At 35.8% G+C, this 21524-nt stretch overlaps 1 protein-coding gene across 3 annotated transcripts in view; it reads right to left on the reverse strand.

Annotated features, from left to right (window-relative positions):
- Positions 1 to 21524, reverse strand: part of LOC118195202 (uncharacterized) — a 194916-nt gene that overhangs the window by 55946 nt on the left and 117446 nt on the right. For all 3 annotated transcript variants that reach the window (XM_035366461.2, XM_085822497.1, XM_085822496.1), the window contains 3 exons: positions 11789 to 11824; positions 11208 to 11350; positions 4356 to 4565 (listed from right to left, as the gene is read on the reverse strand). In XM_035366461.2, the coding sequence (XP_035222352.2) occupies positions 4356 to 4565; positions 11208 to 11350; positions 11789 to 11824 (389 nt within the window). The remainder of the gene's footprint in view (positions 1 to 4355; positions 4566 to 11207; positions 11351 to 11788; positions 11825 to 21524) is intronic.

Raw genomic sequence — 21524 nt, forward strand, 5'->3', positions numbered from 1 at the left:
CGAGAACAGCATTGGCTCAGTAAGTTGTAGGACTACCTTAGATGATGATACACGAAGCACGTCTCGGTACAGAGTCAATGAGACTACCGATAGTGTCCTGAGGAATGGCCGTCCATTCCCTGTCAACCATTTGCCACAGTTCGTCTTCTGAACGCGGCAAGTGGCGTCCAATCACATTCCAAATGTGTTCGATTGGTGAGAGATCAGGAGAGAAAGGTAGTCAAGGAAGCATCTGTACACCTCGCAGAGCACGTTGGCTGATGCGAGCAGTGTGTGGTCGGGCGTTATCCTACTGATAAAGGACACTAGGCCAGTCCCTGAATCTAGGGAAGTGCAACCGGCCGCAGCATATCATCCACGTATCGTTGGGCCGTCATAGTGCCCTGAATACGAATACAAATACGAATACAATACGAATACGAATACCTTGAATACAATTACTCCCCAAACCATGACCCCGCGTGTTCTACCACGCTACATCCCGTTTCTCATAAGTTGTTGCCGGATTGAACCTGTCTCCACATCGACACCACGGAGACGACGCGGAGACTATCATTGGAGAAACAGGAAAATTGACTCATCTGAGAACACGACCTTGGGGCATTCCGCCGTCCATATCGCTCAAGTCCGGCACTAGCAGACGTTGGGATCTATGATGTGGGATCAATGGCAGTCTTCTTAACGGACGACACGAGCGCAAGCCACTAGCCACCAATCGACGGCTTTCTTTCTGGTCGATATGGGAACATCCAGGATGTCTTAAACATGCTGCAGAATGGAGGTAGAAGTAGCTTCCGGGTGTGCCACCGCCTGTTGGTGGGTGCGTCGATTCACGTCTGCTGACGTCACTCTGGCCGCACCATTACCTCTTTAACTTGCAACATTTCTTTTTTCAATAATTGTCGCTACAGCCGGTGCACCGTGGACGCGTCCAGCTGTGTGTCAGCTGAAATTTGCCGTATGGACCAACCTGCCCTTCTCAGCCCTATTACCATGCCTCTCGTAAAATCGTCTGCCTGCTGGAACTCCCTCCGTTGAAGACGGCCTGGCATTCTCTGCTATCACACGCGTCCTCTGAGACAAGAACAAATTTTATACGATGATTTCCCTAGCAGAAATAACGGCATGAAAAGTGAACGTTCTTCAATTTCCTTCCCTTATATTTTCTTGAAGTACGTTGGAAAGCTAGTGGTGACGTGCGCTACCCTGAAATTTGCATAATTTTAGGGCCACTCCTTTTTGGTGTTGCATTTTCAATGTCGAGTAGTGTACAAAAGAATCAATTCCGTGCAATCTTAATTTTTACCATTCCGTACATACTTATATATAACACTAAAACCGCCATTTGTGGATGAAAATTGCAACTAATGTTAATCATTATGTCAAAAAAATCTGCCTCTCAGTTAAGATTTTGTGTATAAACAGCAATATGATGCAGCTATTTGCTAATTTTATATGATTTTTAAATTGTGTCCGAATTTATGAGACACCTTATGTTATTAGTTAACACATATTAATGTAACATAGCTTAAAAGGTCTTGAGAAGGCGCAAACCATAATTTCATATTTTGGCAAAAGAACAAAAGTAAGTACAAAAGATTACAAAATATCTAAGCAGATAATGCGGAATTCCAATTATTCGGATCGTTTGCACCTCTATCAAGACTAAGTAGAATTACGCTTGTTGATTTATTTACATGCTTTCAATTTCTTCTTCTTTGTACGAAGTAAAGGAAGTGTTGTAATCGTGATAAATTTCGGGTATCATATTTAAACAACAATATCTATTTTGACGCTGTCGAATCAATTTGAACGATGTTTCTACGTAATACCTATTCGTACGGACAGAATAAAGGAACTTTTTTCTAAAACGGATTGTAAAATGGATTTTGAAATAGATTCAGAAGAGACTTTTTCGTGATATCTATACGTAACTCGAAAACGAATCACCGTTTTAAATTTTGCATACCGCACTGATATAACATGTAGTTGTACACTTCCCTTTTTCAATGCAACCGACAGCACCAATCGTGTATATAAAAAAAAACTGATCTCATATATATATGAGATCAGTTTTTTTACAGTTTTAGATCAGTTTTATATATATATATATATATATACATTGCCAGTCTGTTACTCGAATCGTGAGATCAGTTTTTTTTATTCTTATATATTAGCAAATTGTGCATTTTTTGCTTTAAATGTGATTGAAGATTAAATTACTTTTTTTTTATATTCCGGTTACAGATTTTTCCAGTTTGTTAATCTGTATGCAATAGTTGTAGAATTATCAACAATTTACAAGTTTAAGTGGAGCTAACCCTAGCGAGACTGCCATATATTTACATTTGGAACTTTTAGCAGAATAGTGAATTCAGTTTCTGCACCAACTTCAGTGTCTTTTTGCACAGTATGGCCAAAAGTTGACTTTCACTTGTGTGCACCGAAAATATTGTCTTCCTGTCCGCAAGCCAAATTTCGTGTTTTGGGAAGAAGCTGTAATTTTAGTTGCAAAAATTTTTTAACTGTATTTGGTGTTTTTTTCTTTTTTTCTGTATTTTATAATTTTTAATGAAGACAGAGTATTTTATGTAGTTTTGACTGTGCTGCGAAGCGAGAACTGAATTTATTGAGTTAGAAATACATTTGTAATGAAATTCGAGGAAATAAGTATAAATGAAGTGCAGCGAAAGATGTGCATAATTTAATACGTCGTACGAGGAAGTAATGTGGTGTCTACATCAGATATTTTATTTAAACAGCATAAAATTATTAGAATACAGTACATATTTTTAAGAAGCTACTAAATCAATTTAATGAATGCATACGAATTGTAGATCGTCCAATATTCAGCAAATATGTAGCTTGTAAGCATTAACGGAAAGGCTTTAAGTTAGACACTGGCTTATTATTTCTTTGTTTTCTTTGAGTTTTTGCAGAATTCAATGCTAATGTTTTTAGCAATGCTAATGTTATTAACAAAGTGAGTTTTGTTCTATTTCTTGTACTGAAATGAAAATGTTTTATTTTTTTAACTGTATAAATTTTGTTGAAATAAAATTTGATTAAAAAGTTCCCTCATTAACCTTGAAATAAGTACGTATTCCGTCTACAGAGAAAGAACAAAGCAGTTATATAAAAAAATTGGGAATATCCAGATAGATGTTATGACCTCGATTAATTAAGCCGGGCTATGATCTCGGTCTGTAGTTCAAATATTGTTAAAAATTTAAATAAATAAAATGTTGAATTTATTTTTTAGAAACCTATTGCAAAAAGTATAAATATTCTATGAGAATGTAAATTTTAATTCATTAAAACTTTTAATATTTAGAATAAGAAACATTTTCTGAAAGAAAATACGAGAAGAAGAATTTTTCAACGTCGGAAGTTTCCTTAAGCACGTAATATTGGCAGGTAGCCAAAAGGTAGCTTTAATATATCCATAAAATTCAAAATTATAGTACATAGTTGCATTATAGGTAAATTACGCTTATCAACCTAAGATATCAAAGCTTGCTGACTCGTCAGCCTGATAAGAAATATAAGATCGCAAACAGATGGCTAAGATGTCCACCCATTTGGAAGCATGCAAGAAGAGCAGAAATGAGCAGTTATCCTATTTTTCTTAATACTGAAATAGAGAAATAGCACAAATATACAGGTGCAAGTGGAAAAAATAGTATTAGTGATGCTGGTGAATTACTCAGGCAGGTTATGCACGTACCCCTCTCTTTAACTCTTTGGCAACATGTTTATTAACTGCAGCGGGCTAAGAGATGAGGTACATCAGTTGCTAGGCAGTTGGTGGGATCACGGAAGATATCTTCTTCCAAAATCCAGACATAGCTACAACTCCGATATACTTTGTCTGGACGCCGTGAAGACTATGTTAGAAAACACTGATATATTTTGAATCTCAGTTATGAATATTTTATTAGTTAAATAATGATAAATTTGCTTATTGAACTTTTCTCTTATGTCCTTTAGTATGTTATGCTCGTTTATAATACTTAAATTATTGTGTTTTACACTTTAGGAAATGCAACTGCAGCAAAAAGGAATTAACAACCGAATAGAAATATACTGTCGAAGTTCCTTATAACGACCACAAACAGTAACTACTATTCCATCGCAATCATATGCATAAATAGTCCAGACCAGATGAGAACATATTATACCAGTTTTCGCTATAGCGACCATTCGTCATAAGGTTCTTTCTCTGTAGAGTACGACAAGTCGTTATAACCAGCGTCAATTTTTAGATTTTAAATTTCTATTCTTGAATGATTTTACTAGCAAAAGCTTTCAAACTTTATATTCTATTCTTGAAAAATAAATATTAAGTTACTTACTCATATCTTCTGAATGCTTAAAATGGTCACCTAAAAGCATTTTAAAGCTGGAATAAACTTCAGGATTCTGAATACTTCGGAGAAGATATGAATCTTTATCTATTTTCTGACATAAGTCGCTCGCTTCTTGCCAATGTACTTTTTCGTTCTCAATTAAGTAACAAGTATCACTGTTGGTCAGTTTTCTCCAAGTTTTAGAGAAAATATTAGCTGTAAACAAAAAATATGCAAAACATTATTAGAAATATAATTCAGTACAATGGTACCTAAATTTTGAGTCGCCAAGCTTGGTGACGCCGTGAGTAGTTTATGAGGAGAGAAATATATTTCAGTGCTTTCATACAAATTATTTAATACAAGTGGGTTCAAAAGAAGATGTGTTGGTAATGTAATAACAACAACAAATTTTAGGCTTCCCTGCCCCGTGAACTAAATCACACTACAGGTCTACTTCCCCTTTGGGCACTTCGTGGAGGTTCAACCTCCACTATTACCCTCCAGAGGAGCAGCGCACCACCTGGAATTCACCAGGCAGCACCGGTCGTCTAATGCTCCTACCAGTCGCATGGGCGAGCCCGTCGCAGTGGGCCATTACCCAGCAAACCGGGGGGAACCAAGCCCTCCAGCTACGGTTCCACACCGCTCAGGACATGCCAGTCCCCGAGGCCGGCCAATAAATGACCTTTCCCAGGGCCTTCAAAACCACCAAGTTCATAAATTTTATCCCCCGTGGCCGAGACTGCCTAGGTACAGATCCTAGCCAGTAGCTTCGCAGAGTATATCGGAAAAAATACAGTTCAAACCATTGTTTCGAGAAGTAATTTAAAAGCACCTATCAGCTCATCAGTTGAAACCTTTCAGAGTTTAAGTCCCATTTGAATTTAATACTTCCCTAGAAGGAAATCTTACCGAGCTGTAGTGGGATTACATACTGACGACACAATTACACAGAAAGGAATTTATTGACTTTCGGATATTATTAAAAGATGGGAAATCTAGGTGTGAGGCTATATTTGTTCAAGGTTTAATTTTTGGTCTTCGCTACAATGAAAAAGTAAGTATATAAAGAAAAAATTTTCGATACTTCCTGCTACACCATTTCAGTATGCAGCAAGAAATGAGGCAACTACACTCAGTTTGATACCAAGATTTGAAACCAAGTGTATAGTGTAAAACATGATCCTTAACTGTGATTCATTTGTTCAATCATTGGTCAAAGTGAGAACTTATTTAAATTATTTTATTTTACAGAAATTGCTTCTGAATCCGAAATGCACAATTTTTTTTAAAGTAGGCAACTTATTAATCTGTCACTACGGAAGTGGACCCTTGTGGGATCACGAAATGGTTGGTTAAATCGAATTATGGTTAAGAAGCTTTTTCTTCGATGTAATCTTAAATAGTTTAAAAAATTTTTGCTGCTGTTCGATTTGCCGACACCTATATAATGAACTCCACAGTGCTCCAGTGGTACAGCTATCCTATACTTACTAAAAAACTACTTTAAACTTCGCATGTAGCATAAATGCCTTATATTTCAAAATTGCACCACTTATTGGAGTATCCTGAGACATTCTTGTTGAAATCATAGCCGTAAAACATTATCCACCAGCTTATTTATTACGTTTTCCAAGAAAGCAGCGTGCTGAAAATACCATTTTCTCCGAATCCGCTTGTGTACTAAAATTTGGAATCGATTTAAGATTTCGGCGTCAGTCGTCAACGTATTCTTTCCTACTCTGAATATGTCTTAAATGCATTTCACTGGTTTCTTTATATAAATATTTTAGAGTGTTTAATTTTGGTTCCAAATCCTATCTTCATTTTCACTCCTTTTGTCAAAGAAAACGTTTTCACGCACTAATTTAAAGCAACTGCGTAAAGAGGAAACCATATACATCGTTCAAACAAAAGCAAAATAACGCCTGCATAACAATAAGTTAATTACGCTCAAATGAAAACGTAATTAACAAAAAACAATTTTGACTATAGGCAGAATTCGCAACAGATGCCGTATGAATAATTTGCTTAGCCGAGCGGCCTATTAAATTGATTGTCGATTAATCCTTTCAATCCCAAATATTAATTTTTCATTCTAAAAACCTGAAATTTGTAAAATATATTCATTTTGCATTCAGAAGAAAATGGTGAAAAGCAAAAAAGAAAAATTTAAACGATTCCAAATGACATCATGGGGAGTTAAGTGGCGAACAAGTTAAAATGAGATTGATGCCAATAGGAGTTGGTACAAAGTCATTAGAATACGCATTTAATAGATTTTCATTTTTAAAGAAATAATATATTCTTTAAAAATGAAACAGCTAAACTTATACTTACTGACATAATAGTTAATGCTGAACCGTATATTTGGTTAAAAATACTTCAGTATCTGAGCATTATTATTTATTTTGTATAAAACGCTTTGTAAGAGCTTTTAGTTTTGTTTATAGGCACAGATGAACATTACAATATTCACACATTAATCTAGAGTATGATTTAATACATAATTTGCATCTTTTTCTGTGTGAAGGGGCAACTGAGTTGTGTTGTAATATCTGGCATCTGGAATGGGTTTCATCCATAATTTCAACGTATAACATGCCGTTCATGCTACATGGTACAAAAACGTTTATGCCTCTTTTATGAGGCTTGTTTCCAATATACTTCTTTAATTTATTTCCACCCGTGAATGGAATTACACACTCATTAATACTGATATTTTCTTCTTGATATACTTTTTTAAGTTCTCGCAAAATGCATCTGTAAGTGGCCTAATTTTATCTAGTCTGTCATGACCAGGTATCTTTTGTTGGTGTTGTTAACATATTGTCTCAAAGTCTGAAAGTAATTCCGAAACATGTTGTCTGTAATTAAAGGGAATCTTGCAGAGTCACTCTACAATTAGTTGTACGCAGGCATATATATAAGGCCAATCATGAAATTAATTCCTAGGAATACCTCCATTTCAGGTTTATTTATGTTTATTGAATTGGTTATTTTTTCACATGATTATATTGTAGCTTAACGGACCAAATTATCAATTACATTGTCATGACAATGAGATTTAAAATATTCATATGCTGTAAATAATTCGAGCAGTAGATCTAAAACTTGCCCTTGAAATGTAGAATAAAGTTCTGGTGGTCATTTTGAGTTCAAGGAAGAGTTTCAGTCGGTTTCGTTTTTGAATTATTCATTTTCCTTCTTTTTTTTCTATCTTATGTCCCACTAGAAGGCTCAGGAGTTTTACCATTATCTAATTTTTATAATTTCTATGTCATCATCTTCTTACTTTAATATTCAGTATCTAGCACATTTTCTTGTTCCTCTTCTACTTCAATCTCAATTAATTTATTCCCAACAGACATGCATTGAAATTCTTTAACTGACTGAGATTTATTAACTATATTTTGTATTTCATCATTCTTAGATAAATTATCTGTAATGTTTTCAATAATTTCCTCATTGGAATCTTCCAATTCACATCTGAAAACGTTCTCTTCATCGACTAATAAATTGCCTTATCAACTGATGAAATTTCTGATTTACGCTTTGACATAATGAAACAATATCGCATAAAACAATAAGTCCTGTATTTAATCACAAATATATCTAAAAATTAGCAAAATATTATGAGGAAACACTAGTAATAATAGTGCAAATGAAAAGTAAACAACACAGAAACCAAGATGTGTTGAGTTGTACATAGCTCCCGCTGATGCCATTTGGAATCATAACTTTACAGTAAATAAAAATACAAACATTTTGAAAGATATATTTATTAAAATGCTTCACATACTATTTATAAATATTAAAATATTAAATAAGAAAGTATTTGATTCCATTAAATGCTTTTAATTGCCTCAAAAATGAAGCTGATTTTGACATGCTTATCCAAAACATGTTGTTGTAAGTAAAATTTTAGCAAGCATCATTTCATTCATCAACAAAGGATAGTGGAGTTATCTACTAGTTGGAAAAAATATATTTCGCTGGGGAAAATGTATGCAGATTTTGACAGTGTTCATTTGGAGTCAGTGGGAGCTTTTGTTAGAAAGAAAAAAAAATCCTAAATATTATGATTCCAACTGGCATCACTGGGACTGAAGTGATTAAACCAAAGCTGGTTAAGTGAGCGCCTATTGTATCTTTGAATTTAACTAACGTAATCGCATCACCTGTACTCTGTAGGATAGACTAATGTTTTGACTTTTGGCTCCGTGGAAAATTTCTGAAAAATCGCTGACGTTGTTAACTGAATTTTTTTATTTACTTATTTTTAATTTTTGAACCATTACCTCAGAGCGTCATTGTAGCAACATCTAATATGTCATTGTAATCCAAATATAAGACGTCTTCACAACCCCTCCAATGTTTTATAAGGAAAAGGATGTGCTTAGTAGTATATAAGGTGATCTCACACATATAAGCTTCATATGTTAAAGGTGCCTTACAAGAATGATGAAAATGATGTCCGTTGAGATAAAGCTAAATAAATATATTTTCGTTTAACGTAATATTAAAGTGATAAATTATTTTAATGCATTTTTTTAGTATTAGGCTTCTCATAAAAGACGTGCATTATTTTAAGAAAAGCATGTTAAGAGAAATAATCTTTTATTCGACTAATAAAACACGTGGATAAAATATAAGAATTTTAAATTATAACAGTGGGTGATTTTTCGATAACATAGTATTCTCGAAATGCATTTACAGACATTATGGGATATTTTCAGTAAATCTAGCTTTTCAGGTATAATACTGATTTTTGCTTCCAGTCATTCGTATTTCTTCGCCATCTCTTAGTTCTCCTTCTGTTATACTATAATACGACTGCATATAAGACATAAACAGTACTAAAATCTAAAAAATTCAAAAAACATATTTGAACTCTGAACAGTAGACATCGAACTCGCAGCGAATCCAGAAATTAAAGACAGAAAATTCAAAATATGCCGGATTAGGACAGTTGCCTGATTACAGAGCACAGGATTATATAGGTATTATTTATATTAAGTCGATAAATAATTACACCCAGGACAATGTAATAATTACACCTGGACTAAATATGAGGAACAGTCAAGTGTTCGCTGAACCTTTCTACGAGAGTGATCTGCATCTGGAAGTACAGAGTTTATCAGAAAGTTACTGACACGATGAGGAAAATAAGACAATAAAACATTAAATTTTATTCTGAAAGTTTTAGATCACAGTCTAATTCCTCAAAGCATTTATTAGAGTTCTGAAATATTAAAAAATGTGAGTTAAAAAAAGCCGAATAACGATTATTGGAGAAATGGAAGAAACAAACATCAGCGAAACATTCATAAATTTGTAGGACTGGTTTCGAAATTTTAAACAGAACCTTGTTCTAGAGGTGAAAGGTTTTTTGTGAATGTGAAACGCCTGTAAAAAATATACCATCTCTTAGCAGTCATCATTGGGCGTTTCAGATCGCAGGCAACCACCATTTTGAACCAAATGCGTTGCCCGTCAAACAGCTGATATGTTTTTCTGGAGTCCATCCATGATTGACATACCATGCTAGAAAATATATCGAATCTGTTGGTCACAGTCTTTCGCCCTTCGTCTTGAGTCTCTGCAGGCTAAAATCATCTAAGAGTTTGCTAGTGTCCATTTCATTGTCTGCAATATGGAATGCACTTCAGTGAATGTTTGTAACAGACATTCATCACTTAGAAATTCAGAAACATTTCTTGAACTTATGCTTTTATAGCTTCCAAGCTATAATATTATTTCCAAAATGTGAATGCACACCATCTCAATAAAGATTTATGGCTTTAAAATCTAACATAAAATCGCCGCGCATTGTTTCATTTAAGTTTGTAGCTCTAATTTCCATAAAAAGTATTAATCTTTAAGTTTTGCACACAAGTGTATATATAGGTACACAGATATTGGTATACATATTCATACAGTTGTGGCCAAAAAGTAGAAACGGTTCTATTTCTTCAACGTTTTAGTCCATTATTAATGTGTGTCGTTTAGAATCCCACGATATAATTCATTGATTTTGTAAACATCGTTACCGATTTTTGGAGTGTTTTTGTTTTGGACTTTGAGAATACACTTTTTTATTTACAAGTATGCATCGAATTGTTATGTCACTTAAATTAAGACAAGTTTTATCTTCAAAATCTTTGGCCAAAAATGGCTTCCCTCTTGAAATTACTTCAGAAACCCTAGGCCTACGATAGGCATGTTTTTGCATATGGTGCTGCAGAATCTTTCTTTTGGGGAACATTCAACTGATATAAAAAAATTTCTCATTGATCATCCATTGTTTTGCATCGTTAAAGTAGTTTTTTACTCAGCGCTGTTGCAATGTTTGTTTTCTTCTACCTTTTTTTTTCCTGTATAATTCATATACGAAAAGAAAGCGTTTGTGAGAAATTTTAGAGTTGAACAGAAAAGAATAGCATATTTTATAAGTCATTTACTATATTTTAATAGTAATTCTTATTTCTTGTTAAAATGTTTGTAGTTTTTTTGGCTAGTGTACGTTTTGTCATATTTCAGAGAAAACACTTTGATAACCGATCAGAACAAAACGGTGAACTTAAAGAATCGATCAATTTAAAAAGAATCAATAAATTACATCATTAGGACTCATATAACAGACAACAGAAATAAATAAGAAAAGTTAAAAATGACCTGTTCTTAAATTTGAAAAAAATAAATAAGTAAACAAATAAAAAGTTATTTTATTTTCGTCTATAGCTGTATGCGATATTCACTTGACTACTAAATGCCCTGCTACTTTTATATAAATATAGTTTTAAATGTTTCAGTAAAACTATTTTCAAATATATTTTTAAAAATAATACTTACAACTGAGCAATTTTATTGGTTGATGAATGCAAACGAAAGACAGCTTTTTACTACATGGATATGTTGGAAAATTATAAAACCCAATAGTAGAAAAGCAATCAAATTCTTCTTGTCTTGATCCATTTGTTGTTTGACCATTCGTTCTAAGGAAAATATATAAAAGAGACCGATATGTGAAACATGTATAAAATCTTTAGCAGACAGCATAAGAAAAATTTTGTTATGATATTTTAAAATTCGAAGGCAAAATTCATAAAGATTCCTCGCATAACGGTTGGCTTGGATTAGAATTAAATTAAGGCAAAGCACAAAGGGTCTATCTTTCTAAGGGAAGAGATGTTATTATGGAAGATAGAATAAAAAAACTATTGCCGTATTTAATTACACATGGAGAACACTAAAAAATATCCCATGCAGCAAGCCGGGACTTGAATCTGTATTGAATTATGCATGTTCAGTAATTTTATTGTTCGGTCACTGATGGGCACCTTTTCATAGGCGGCTGTAGCTACGGAAAACGCATCTGTGTATAAAGAAAGAAAATAAACAGAGGGAACGACAGGTAAACAATTCGTTCTTACCTGACTGGTTTGAAACACAATTCATGTTCAAAGTCACTGAAAGAAAATGTAAAAAAAAGTATTAGGCTTGAATTATTGTATCTTGTATTAAAAATAAAAACGCAGATGTACAAAAAAATTCGTTCAATTAATTATTTCAATATGTGAGCCTTCTGACAGCTCAGGAATAATTGGAATTACATCTACAAAATGATGCGCTCAGTTTAAAAATGTAACTTTTATAGAAATAGTATATGCTCATATATTATGAGACTACACTTAGTTTATATTAGAAAAGAAGCCCCTTCAGTTCAGGACGTTTGCCTACATATTTTGCTATGTTCTTAAAAATCTTACGAAGCCTTCTTTCTTTTAAACTCTGGACGCAACCAACGATGTTCATTTTCAATATCTCCAGGATATGTATTGCTTATGTGCCGAGTTTATCTTAAATAATTGCACAAAATGTGTCTACATTCATAGCGTCTAGAGATACTAGTGGCCATAATGCTTAGATGTGATTCGGTTGACAAAATATCTCATCAAGTATATCCATGGTGGAATAGGCTGTATGACATTTTGCACCAAAAGTGTTGAACTTAAGTCGATAATAGTCACAGAAAATGACACAAGTAAGTAAATGTTTTTTCGAATACTGCATACAGAGATATGGAATAATCACTCAGTTTTGCACTTAGAGATATGGAACTTTTTTTAACTTTTTAAAGCGTAATGAGTATTTTGCTAACTGAAATCTGTTCAGCCCGTTTATATAAAAAGTTAAATTTTCTTACAGATCTTTCTTTATTTATAACATTACAACTCTTTAATATTTTCACCCTTATTTTAAAAATTGTTAATTTATTCAAGTGCAGTATTTAAATGTATAGCCACATTTTTCGATTAAAAAATTAGTAATCTATGTGTAAGTTCGATGCACTATAGAAAGACTTAGATTCCTAGAATCTTACTTAGTCCTGCACTTGAACATGGGTACTTAAAAACCTGAATTTCGAATTTCCTTTTTATTCATTTTATGTTTATGCGATATTAATAAATTCAGGGAATTAAAATCAATATACTGCCGTTGCCAGAATGAAGGTCTTTCACACGCCAGTGTGTTACCTCTCCAGCATGAATGTTAGTGTTGGATATTTAATATATCTCTGAAGCTTAACTTGTCTGCTATTGATTAACAGTTATGATTTAAAAGCAAAAACACTGTTCTCGATAGTATCTGTTTCACTTTTTAATAATGTTTCTGATCCTCATAGCGGTTAGGAAGTCTGTCAAACACGTGCAGGAGTGTGCGTACCTCCAACATAACGCCTGTCTAACTCATTACACCTCCACTAAAATAATGATTCTTTCCCTGATGAGAGAGTGACGGTATCCTGTTTCAGACTCTCTCCAGATACAGGTACGCCGAGAATCAGTGTCCAGACTGAGTCTCCACTTATCTGCAAAAAGCGTGGTGATCCAATAGAGACTGGTCTCAGCAGCATGTTGTTTGCCCGATACTAAACGCGCTTTCTTGTGTGCTGCAGTGAGTAGGAAGTAATAAGTGTGTCTTCTGGAATATGGTTCTATCTCATAAAGCCTTCGGGTAGTTGTAGACCATGTAACTCGGTTCCATTAGCAGCATACATCTCACTTGATAGCTGTGAAGCTGTAGCAGTCCTGTGTCGCCACGCTGGAAAATGCTAAACAACGACCCCCATTCGTCGTTGTGGATCTTGGTCGACCTTCTCCAAGATCTCCTCGATATTGTTTTAGTGTCATGAAACATGTAATTATGGCCCAAGAGCCTCACCAATGCATTCTAACAGCTAAAGCTTATATATCCATGCAGCTAACGCATTCATGTAATATCATCCAGGTCCCAGTTTATTCATGTGACTTCACAAAGAAACAAATGCATTCCCGAGGCAGGCCTCCTGTATCTCGGCAGCTGCCGGTTTAAGATGGTGGAGGGCGTGAGACATATACCTGCTTACCATTGTTAGACACCAAGGTGAATGTGAAGAAGTACGAGAACGCAAATTGCTACAAAAACTGTCGTGCGCTTATATCCCCTCCAGAATCACAGCTCCGCAGGCAAGCAAGTATGCGCTTACATATTCGACTCTAAATATTTGCATAATTAGCAATTTTGGTTCAACACTTCTCGTTAAAATAGACATAATCTGTAAATTCTCTTAATTTTGCAGTGTACTTTTCTGTGCCAGTCTGGATGACTGGCACAGCAAAAATATGTCAAAAACTACAACAAATACAGCGAGTAATCCTGTTAAAAATTGCCAGTGCGTATAACACCACATCAACCGCAGCACTTCAGGTTCTTGCTGGTACGCACCCACTCGACCTAAAAGCAGAATTAGAAAGATCAATCTACCGACTTCTACACTGCAAAGAGGACCTTCACACTAAAGAAGATTTACATCTATCCTATGCCAGCATAGAAAGCTTCCAAGATCCCCCTGTCTTACATCCAGGAGATCTACTCATCCTTCCCTGGTGCAAATCGCCACCCTCAGGATAACAAAGAGATATTTTCTCTGACGGATCAAAAATTTCAGGACGAGTAGGGGCAGCGTTCACGGTCTTTTCGAACAATGAAGAAATTTATCAAGCACAATTCCATCTAAGCAACCACGCTTCAGTCTTTCAAGCTGAATCCCTCGCACTGAAAGAAGCAGCACTATGGTTAGGTACGCAACCAGCAGCTCACACTTCATTCTTCACAGATAGCATGAGCGTTCTGAATGCGCTGAATTCCTTTCCTCCAAAACATCCGCACATGGCAGCACTTAGAGACATCCTTTGACGTTAGGTTCCTCCATCCCTTTAAAGATCAACTGGATAAAAGGACACACCGGGAAGAAAGGCAACGAACGAGCGGATGAACTAGCTAAGACCACAGCTCACAAACCAGAAATTGACAAGGAAGTTCCGCTTTCCGCAGAAGTTGCAAAAAGGCTGCTCAAGACAACATTCCAAGAGACATGGTCATCACGAAGGGAGGAAAAAGAGACAGGAAGATTTACTTACAACATCTTCAAAATACTCTCAAGAGGCTCAAATGTAACCGACTCTTCCTCCAGGCCTGTACCAACCACGGGAAATTCTCAGCGTATTACAGACGATTCCTCAGACGGGACGTCAACTGTTCTTGCGGTTTTCGCGGGGAAGACACGGATATACTTCATTACCTGCTCTCCTGCCCTCTAACGGAGCACCTTCGACAAAAGTTCTTTCCTTCCAACTACATCACATATCCTGTGAATAGACTGTTCACGGACTATTACTGCAACAAGGGCATCTTAGAGATAATGAAGCAAGTGAATGAAAATAATTAAATCCAAGAAACTAAATATTAATGTAAAATGTAAAAAAGGCGGCCTAACCGTCAGATTGCTAGCAATGACTAAGATGATTTCCTAACCCTGTAGTACCATTAACTTAGTTTGGCGGAACGGGTTAAGTAAAGTGACCATATACCAGTGTACTTGTCCTTAGTAAACACAGGTGATGCTACAGACAAATAAGGGAAGGCAGCAGCTAATCTTGTTTCCTTACCCATTTAGTTATGTAAAAAAATCGAGATATAAGTTCAGCACATAGCTCAGATCCGTGCTATTTAAGGAGAACCTTTGCATTTTCACATTTCTGATACTGTCGATTTTCAAAAAATTATGGTTAAGAATATGCTTATAGAGTCGTTTCTACAATAAATTCATTGGTTTCAGCAAATAGCAGATTTAATTCACTCAGTTACTATATCAGGTTCAGTGTTTCTCCTTACTTGCTTGGGGAACATTGAAGAACCTGACTCGGAACAGGGAGCTTACTAAAGCTATGTTCAATAAATGTGGGAAGTAGACAAGATACACAGGAAGGGTATACGAAACCCTTTATTTTTCACTCTTTACAAAAATTTCCGTACTTCGGAATACAGAGACCAACTACTTGTGGTCTGAACGTAAGAATATAAAAATATTTAACTAAACTCTAACTTAACTTTGGAATAATAAACAAGGGCCTACGTGGAAGATTGGCCGTATATTAGCAGGAAGCCGTATGTAGTACAGAGAACTGTTAACACTACAATACGTTTAAAATTATCACGAGGATTAAACCTCTGGCCTGGAAGGCAACCAGCAACCGAGTAAAACTGCGAAGGCAAGCGGCCTGCTTCGACTAACTCCTTCCTCTCTCTCGCTTGGCAAAAAGCCACAACTTAAGTACTTGGCGTTCGCCAGACAAATTTTCCTTAAATAAGTTAAAGCTTTTAATTCTGGCCGGAAGTAGAAAATAAGAAGTGATAGTAAAGATTTAAAATAAAAATAAACGTTAGTAAAACTTAAGATCCTTACATACTTCCCGCCAGAGTTAATTAGTTTGAAACTGAGGTCTAAAACGACCTTGTTGAAAACTTTTAGCTCTAGAATCTAACGCGAGGCCAATCTTTTACAAACATTTCTCACTAGAAACTAGAAATTTAAAAAAAAATTCTTTTTACAATAGCAGCTCCGTGGACAACCAATTTTTCATCCGTACTGCATCTAAACAGGAGCTTTTATTCAAATCTGGTTCCTTCCAGAGATCTGGAAGGAAAACTAGTTTAATGAAATGTTACACAATGAAATGGCAAGTAACATGAATATTTATATTTCTCTTAACATTCTTATTTCATTCATGACTTTATTTTAATTATCTCTCCCCGTGCTCTCTGACATGTGTTGTAAAAGAAAACACCAAACACGAATGTGTTTATGTATACGTGTTCAACACTGCCGCCTACAATCAAAACACTAACGTGTTAAAATTCAACATAACAAGACCTCGTAACACACCCTATCTTCAACTCTAAACCCTGAGGTACTATTCTGAAAGTGGCTAACTCTGAAGTGTAGCGTCAGAGAGCCTAACTACATTCATTCAACCTTTAACACATATTCACAATAATTTGGTCTTTTTACAGTCACCAGAATAAGTTTAAAATTTTTTTTGCATTACTTTCACTTTTACCATATCACAGTATTTCTTAACATTTAAAATAACAGTTCACATTGTATATAAGAATATATTAACATGCCGTTAATTTTACGCATTTTCAAACATACATTAGTAGTACATTGTTAACTTCTATTCTTTTCCAAGCAAGTGCCAATTCTTCTACATTGAAATACTACATTTCAAAAGTCTTTCAGACTAAAACTTCTTTCTTGCCAGAATGTTTTAAATAAAATTTATACAATAACTTTTACAATATTCAAGTATTTACACATTCCTATTATACATCAATTTTAGTTTTACTCGCGAGTAATTGAAAAACATAATACCAAAATCGGTAACAACTCATTTCTCGCCTTTTTGGCGATAAAGGTAGACCTCACATGAGGTAAAACTTCTTGAAATCTGCCACTTGCAGTAAGAATGAAAGATTAACTTAAGTTTGCAAAGTGACATAAAATTTTACTTATCTTTGTGATATTCGGACATTCTTTTCTGAGCCCAGTCCTGGAAAGTAGCGAAGATTCTCGTTTGATTTATCCTCCTTCTTGTGCGGGCTCGCCCTTCAGTTTCTTCCTCTAGAAGCTTTCTTTTTCCTCCAGTTCCGTCACCCTTGAATACCTTCTTTTTCGCCTCTGCCTGTGGTCTTGGCCGTTTGATGACAGCTGGTCTTGGCGGAACCGGGACACTTCTCTATCGTTCCTGCTTGGACCTCGTTGCTGGCCGTTCAAATTTTCCTTGTATCTTTTCCTCCGCCGCTAGTGGCCCTTCCGCAGTTCGCCGACATTTGCTGCGGAGAGTCCTGTCCGATGAGTAGATCTTCCGTTTGGGAGCCGGGTTATAGTTGCAGTTATTTCTCCTGGCTTTCTTTGCATTCGTCGTACTTCTCCCTTCTTCATTCTGGGGGTGGTCGTGAGCTCTCTTTTCTAGACGGTGGAACGGCTTCTTTTTCTTGTTACCTTCATATTTCCAACGGGGAAACTTTCTTTTCAATTGCTCCTGCCTCCTAATGGCTTGCCCTTGTACTTGTCGTTGTTCCACCTCTGGAGCTTGTGCCTGCCGTGCCGGATCCTGCAAAAGATCTTTGAATATTTGCATTTTATTACGATCATAATAGGGTTTTATTTGATCAATGTTTGCGGAGCATGTTTCACCATTCCTGGCTTTTAACTACAGCGTGAGTTATTTTTTCTATGACATATGGTCCTTCAAATCGTGGAAAAAATTTGGCGGTTTTATCTTCTGGTGCTGAAGAAAGTGAATGCTTAATTCTTAATACTTCATCTCCTACTTTATAAGTTTCTCCCCGTCGTTTCAAATCGTAATAAAGTTTTTGTTTTCTCTGTGCTACTTCAGTGTTCTTTTTTGCTTCTTTAACTAATTTTTCTATATCACCCATTTTAAATTCTGGGGCTCTTTGTTGAACATAAAATAATTTATCTAACGGCGTTATAATCTTTCTGCCTAAAAATAACTCAGCAGGAGTTTTGCCCGTTGTATCATGTTTTGCGGTCCTAAGGGCGAAAGCAAATTCATTAACATAGTTATCCCAGCTTTTATGAAAATTTTTAACATAACTACGGATAATTTTCACTATATTTCTATTGACCCGTTCCGCTATATTTGATTGCGGCCGATACGGGACCATTTTTAAATGACGTATGCCCAGTTTTTGGCACATGTCTTTAAATATATTACTTACAAATTGAGGACCATTATCCGATATAAATTTTAGGGGCGCCCCGTATTTTAAAATATATTTATTTAAAATAGAATCAGTAACTAATTTCGCGGAGGCTCGTTTTAAGGGAACAATTTCGGTCCACTTACTAAAATGATCAACCATAACAAGGAGATAGCGACTTTTATTTAACTGACTTTTTGGGAAAAGGCCCAATATATTGATGCCAATTATTTCATTTGGAAATTCGGATTTAATACTATTTAAAAACCCGGCCGGGCGGAAATTAATATAATTAACTGCTTGACATGTTGGGCAGGACTGGACATACGCCCTTGTTAACTTTTGCAGTTCAGGAAAATAGACTGCCTCGCGTACGCGTTGGATAGTTTTTCGAATACCAGCATGAGAAGCTAAAGGGCAGTCATGTAACTCCTGCAGGATATTTAATCTAAGACTAGCTGGGATAACAGGTCGAAATTCGTTGTTGAAATTTGTAGTTTTTGTATAAAATAATAGACCATCTATTAGTTCGTAATGGGCCGCCCTATTTCTTATCGCCACAATATCTTGGTGGCTAAAATTTTCAGGATCCTTTAAATACTCATAAATGCTTCCAAACTCAGGATCCTTACCCAGTTCGGTTATTACAGTTTCTCGGGAATTTATTGTTCATGCTGTGAGCATTGCCACCTTTACAGTATTACCTTCTTCATCTATTTTTATTCTGGATAGTGCATCTGCTACGATATTTTCCTTTCCGGGGGTATGCTTGATTACCAGATTATATTCTTGTAGCTTGAGTGCCCATCTTATTAACCTTGGGAATAAGTTTTTTCCTGAGTACCATCTAGTTACCGCCGCATGATCAGAATACACTGTTATTGGCGCCTTTCCAAAATAGACTCGGAACGTTTGCACTGCTAACAGAACTGCAAGTGCCTCTCTCTCGGTCGCGGAATAATTTCTTTGTGTTTGATTTAAAGTTCGACTAAAAAATGCCACGGGCTGCTGATTTTGCGAAAGTACCGCTCCTACCGCATAATCCGAAGCATCCGCTGAAATTTCTAAATTCTCATTCTTTTCAGGAAATTTCAACACAGGGGCTTGCGTTAATGCTTGTTTTAATTTTTCGAAAACACTATTGGCTTCGGCCGTCCACGAGAATCTTGCCTTTTTCCTTTTTAATTTTAACAATGGTTCAGCAATAGCTGCAATATCTTTTATAAAGGACCTATAATATGAACAAAGTTCTAGAAAAGAAGAGAGCTAGCTTCTTCGCCGTATTTGGTGGCGGATACTTTTGCACAGCGATTATTTTTTATTCGTCTGTCTCGATTCCTTTCTGAGATATTTTGTAACCTAAATATTTTAATTCAGGGGCTGCAAATTTGCACTTTTTGACATTAACTTTTAGACTGGCCTCATTAATTAAAGAAAACACCTGTCTTAAATCCTGTACATGTTCGTCCAGATTATCACTAGTAATAATGATATCGTCTAAATAGATAAATGTGGACTTTCCAAGAACAGGCCTTAACACAATGTCCATACATCGCTGAAATGTTCCCGGTGCCCCTGAAAGGCCAAACGGCATACGCAGAAATGCATAAGTGCCAGACTTAATTATAAAAGCAGTCTTAGGCACGTCCTCAGGTCTAACCCCTATTTGAAAATAACCAGTCGTTAAGTCTAAAATCGTCATAAATTTGGTCGACGTTATGTTCCTTAGTATTTCTTCAATAATAGGTAACGGATATACCGGATATTTAATTATGGAGTTTAATTTACGATAGTCAATCGCGAATCGCCACCTTTTTGGATGTGTCAATGGATAGTCATTATTTTTCTTACATAAAACCACCGGGCTAGCATAACTACTTGAGATGGGCGTTATGATCTTTTTACGTAGCATATCGCTGATGTGCCATTCTATAATTTTTTCTTTATTCTTATCATACCGGTATGCTTTGTGGCGAACTGGCATTGAATCTCCGGTGTCAATACTATGGTTAGTAACCTGAGTAAATCCTGGAATATCACTAAATAACGAAGCAAATTCACTTACCACTTGTTGGATTCTTCCTTGCTCGTCATTAGAGAGGTGGTCAAGTTTTAACATCGGCGGTTCAGCGTTTTCTACACGCACTGGTTTCATTGTCAGCTTAAGGGACGCTTCATTAAAATCCAGCGTAGCTTGTGTTTCTGAAAGAAAATCTATTCCTAAAATTATATGTGCTTGCAGATTCTTTACTATAAAAAACATCACCTTTACTTGTTCGTCCTTGATACGGATATACAACGGTACTTTACCTACGCACTTACATTTTTCTCCTTGCGCCGCTAACACTGTCGTATTATCCGAATTATATATGCGGTATTTGCGAAAATACTTCCTAAAAAAATCTTCTGCCACACAGGAACACTGCGCGCCTGTATCCAGGAGTGCGGTGGCTGGGATATTATTCACCAAGACTTCAATCTTCGGAAGAGTCAGATTTTTCACCATTACTGTATTTAACTTGTAGGAAGAGGGGTTTTCTTGGCCTTCGGATTTCCGCAACCTCTCGTCAGCAGAAATCCGTTTTAGTTTAAATCTTTTTTCATTTCCATGCTTTCCTTCTTTTTCCACTGGCCTTGAGACTTTTTTTCTGGATTGCTATTGAACTGTCGACGTTCGCCGGCTGTTTTTGGATGCTCGGGTTTCCTTGCCCATTGATTCGCTTTGCTTCCGTAGCCGTGTGCTTGACTTTGCTGTGGTCTTGGCTGACCAAATTGGTTTCGTTGTTGATATTGGCGTCTTCTTTCAATGTCCGCCGTTCTTCTACTTTCAAACTGGATTGCTAGCTCAAATAACTTTTCCAGTGTAGTCGGATTCCTTAATTCAATAAAGTCTTGTACTTGGGGAAGTAACCTCGGCAAAATCACTTGAATTATCTCAGGATCCGGACGGTTTCCATACAAGAGTTTGAAGACGTGAATTTTTCTTAAAATAAAGCTTGAGAGATTTTCGATTCTTTGCTGATATATGCTGAAAAGTTCCGTTTCTAATTTCGCACG

This window comes from Stegodyphus dumicola, chromosome 8 (genome assembly GCF_044657685.1).
Source record: "Stegodyphus dumicola isolate Sdum_Otavi_A_Nest chromosome 8, ASM4465768v1".
In the NCBI taxonomy this organism is placed as follows: Eukaryota; Metazoa; Arthropoda; class Arachnida; order Araneae; family Eresidae; genus Stegodyphus; species Stegodyphus dumicola.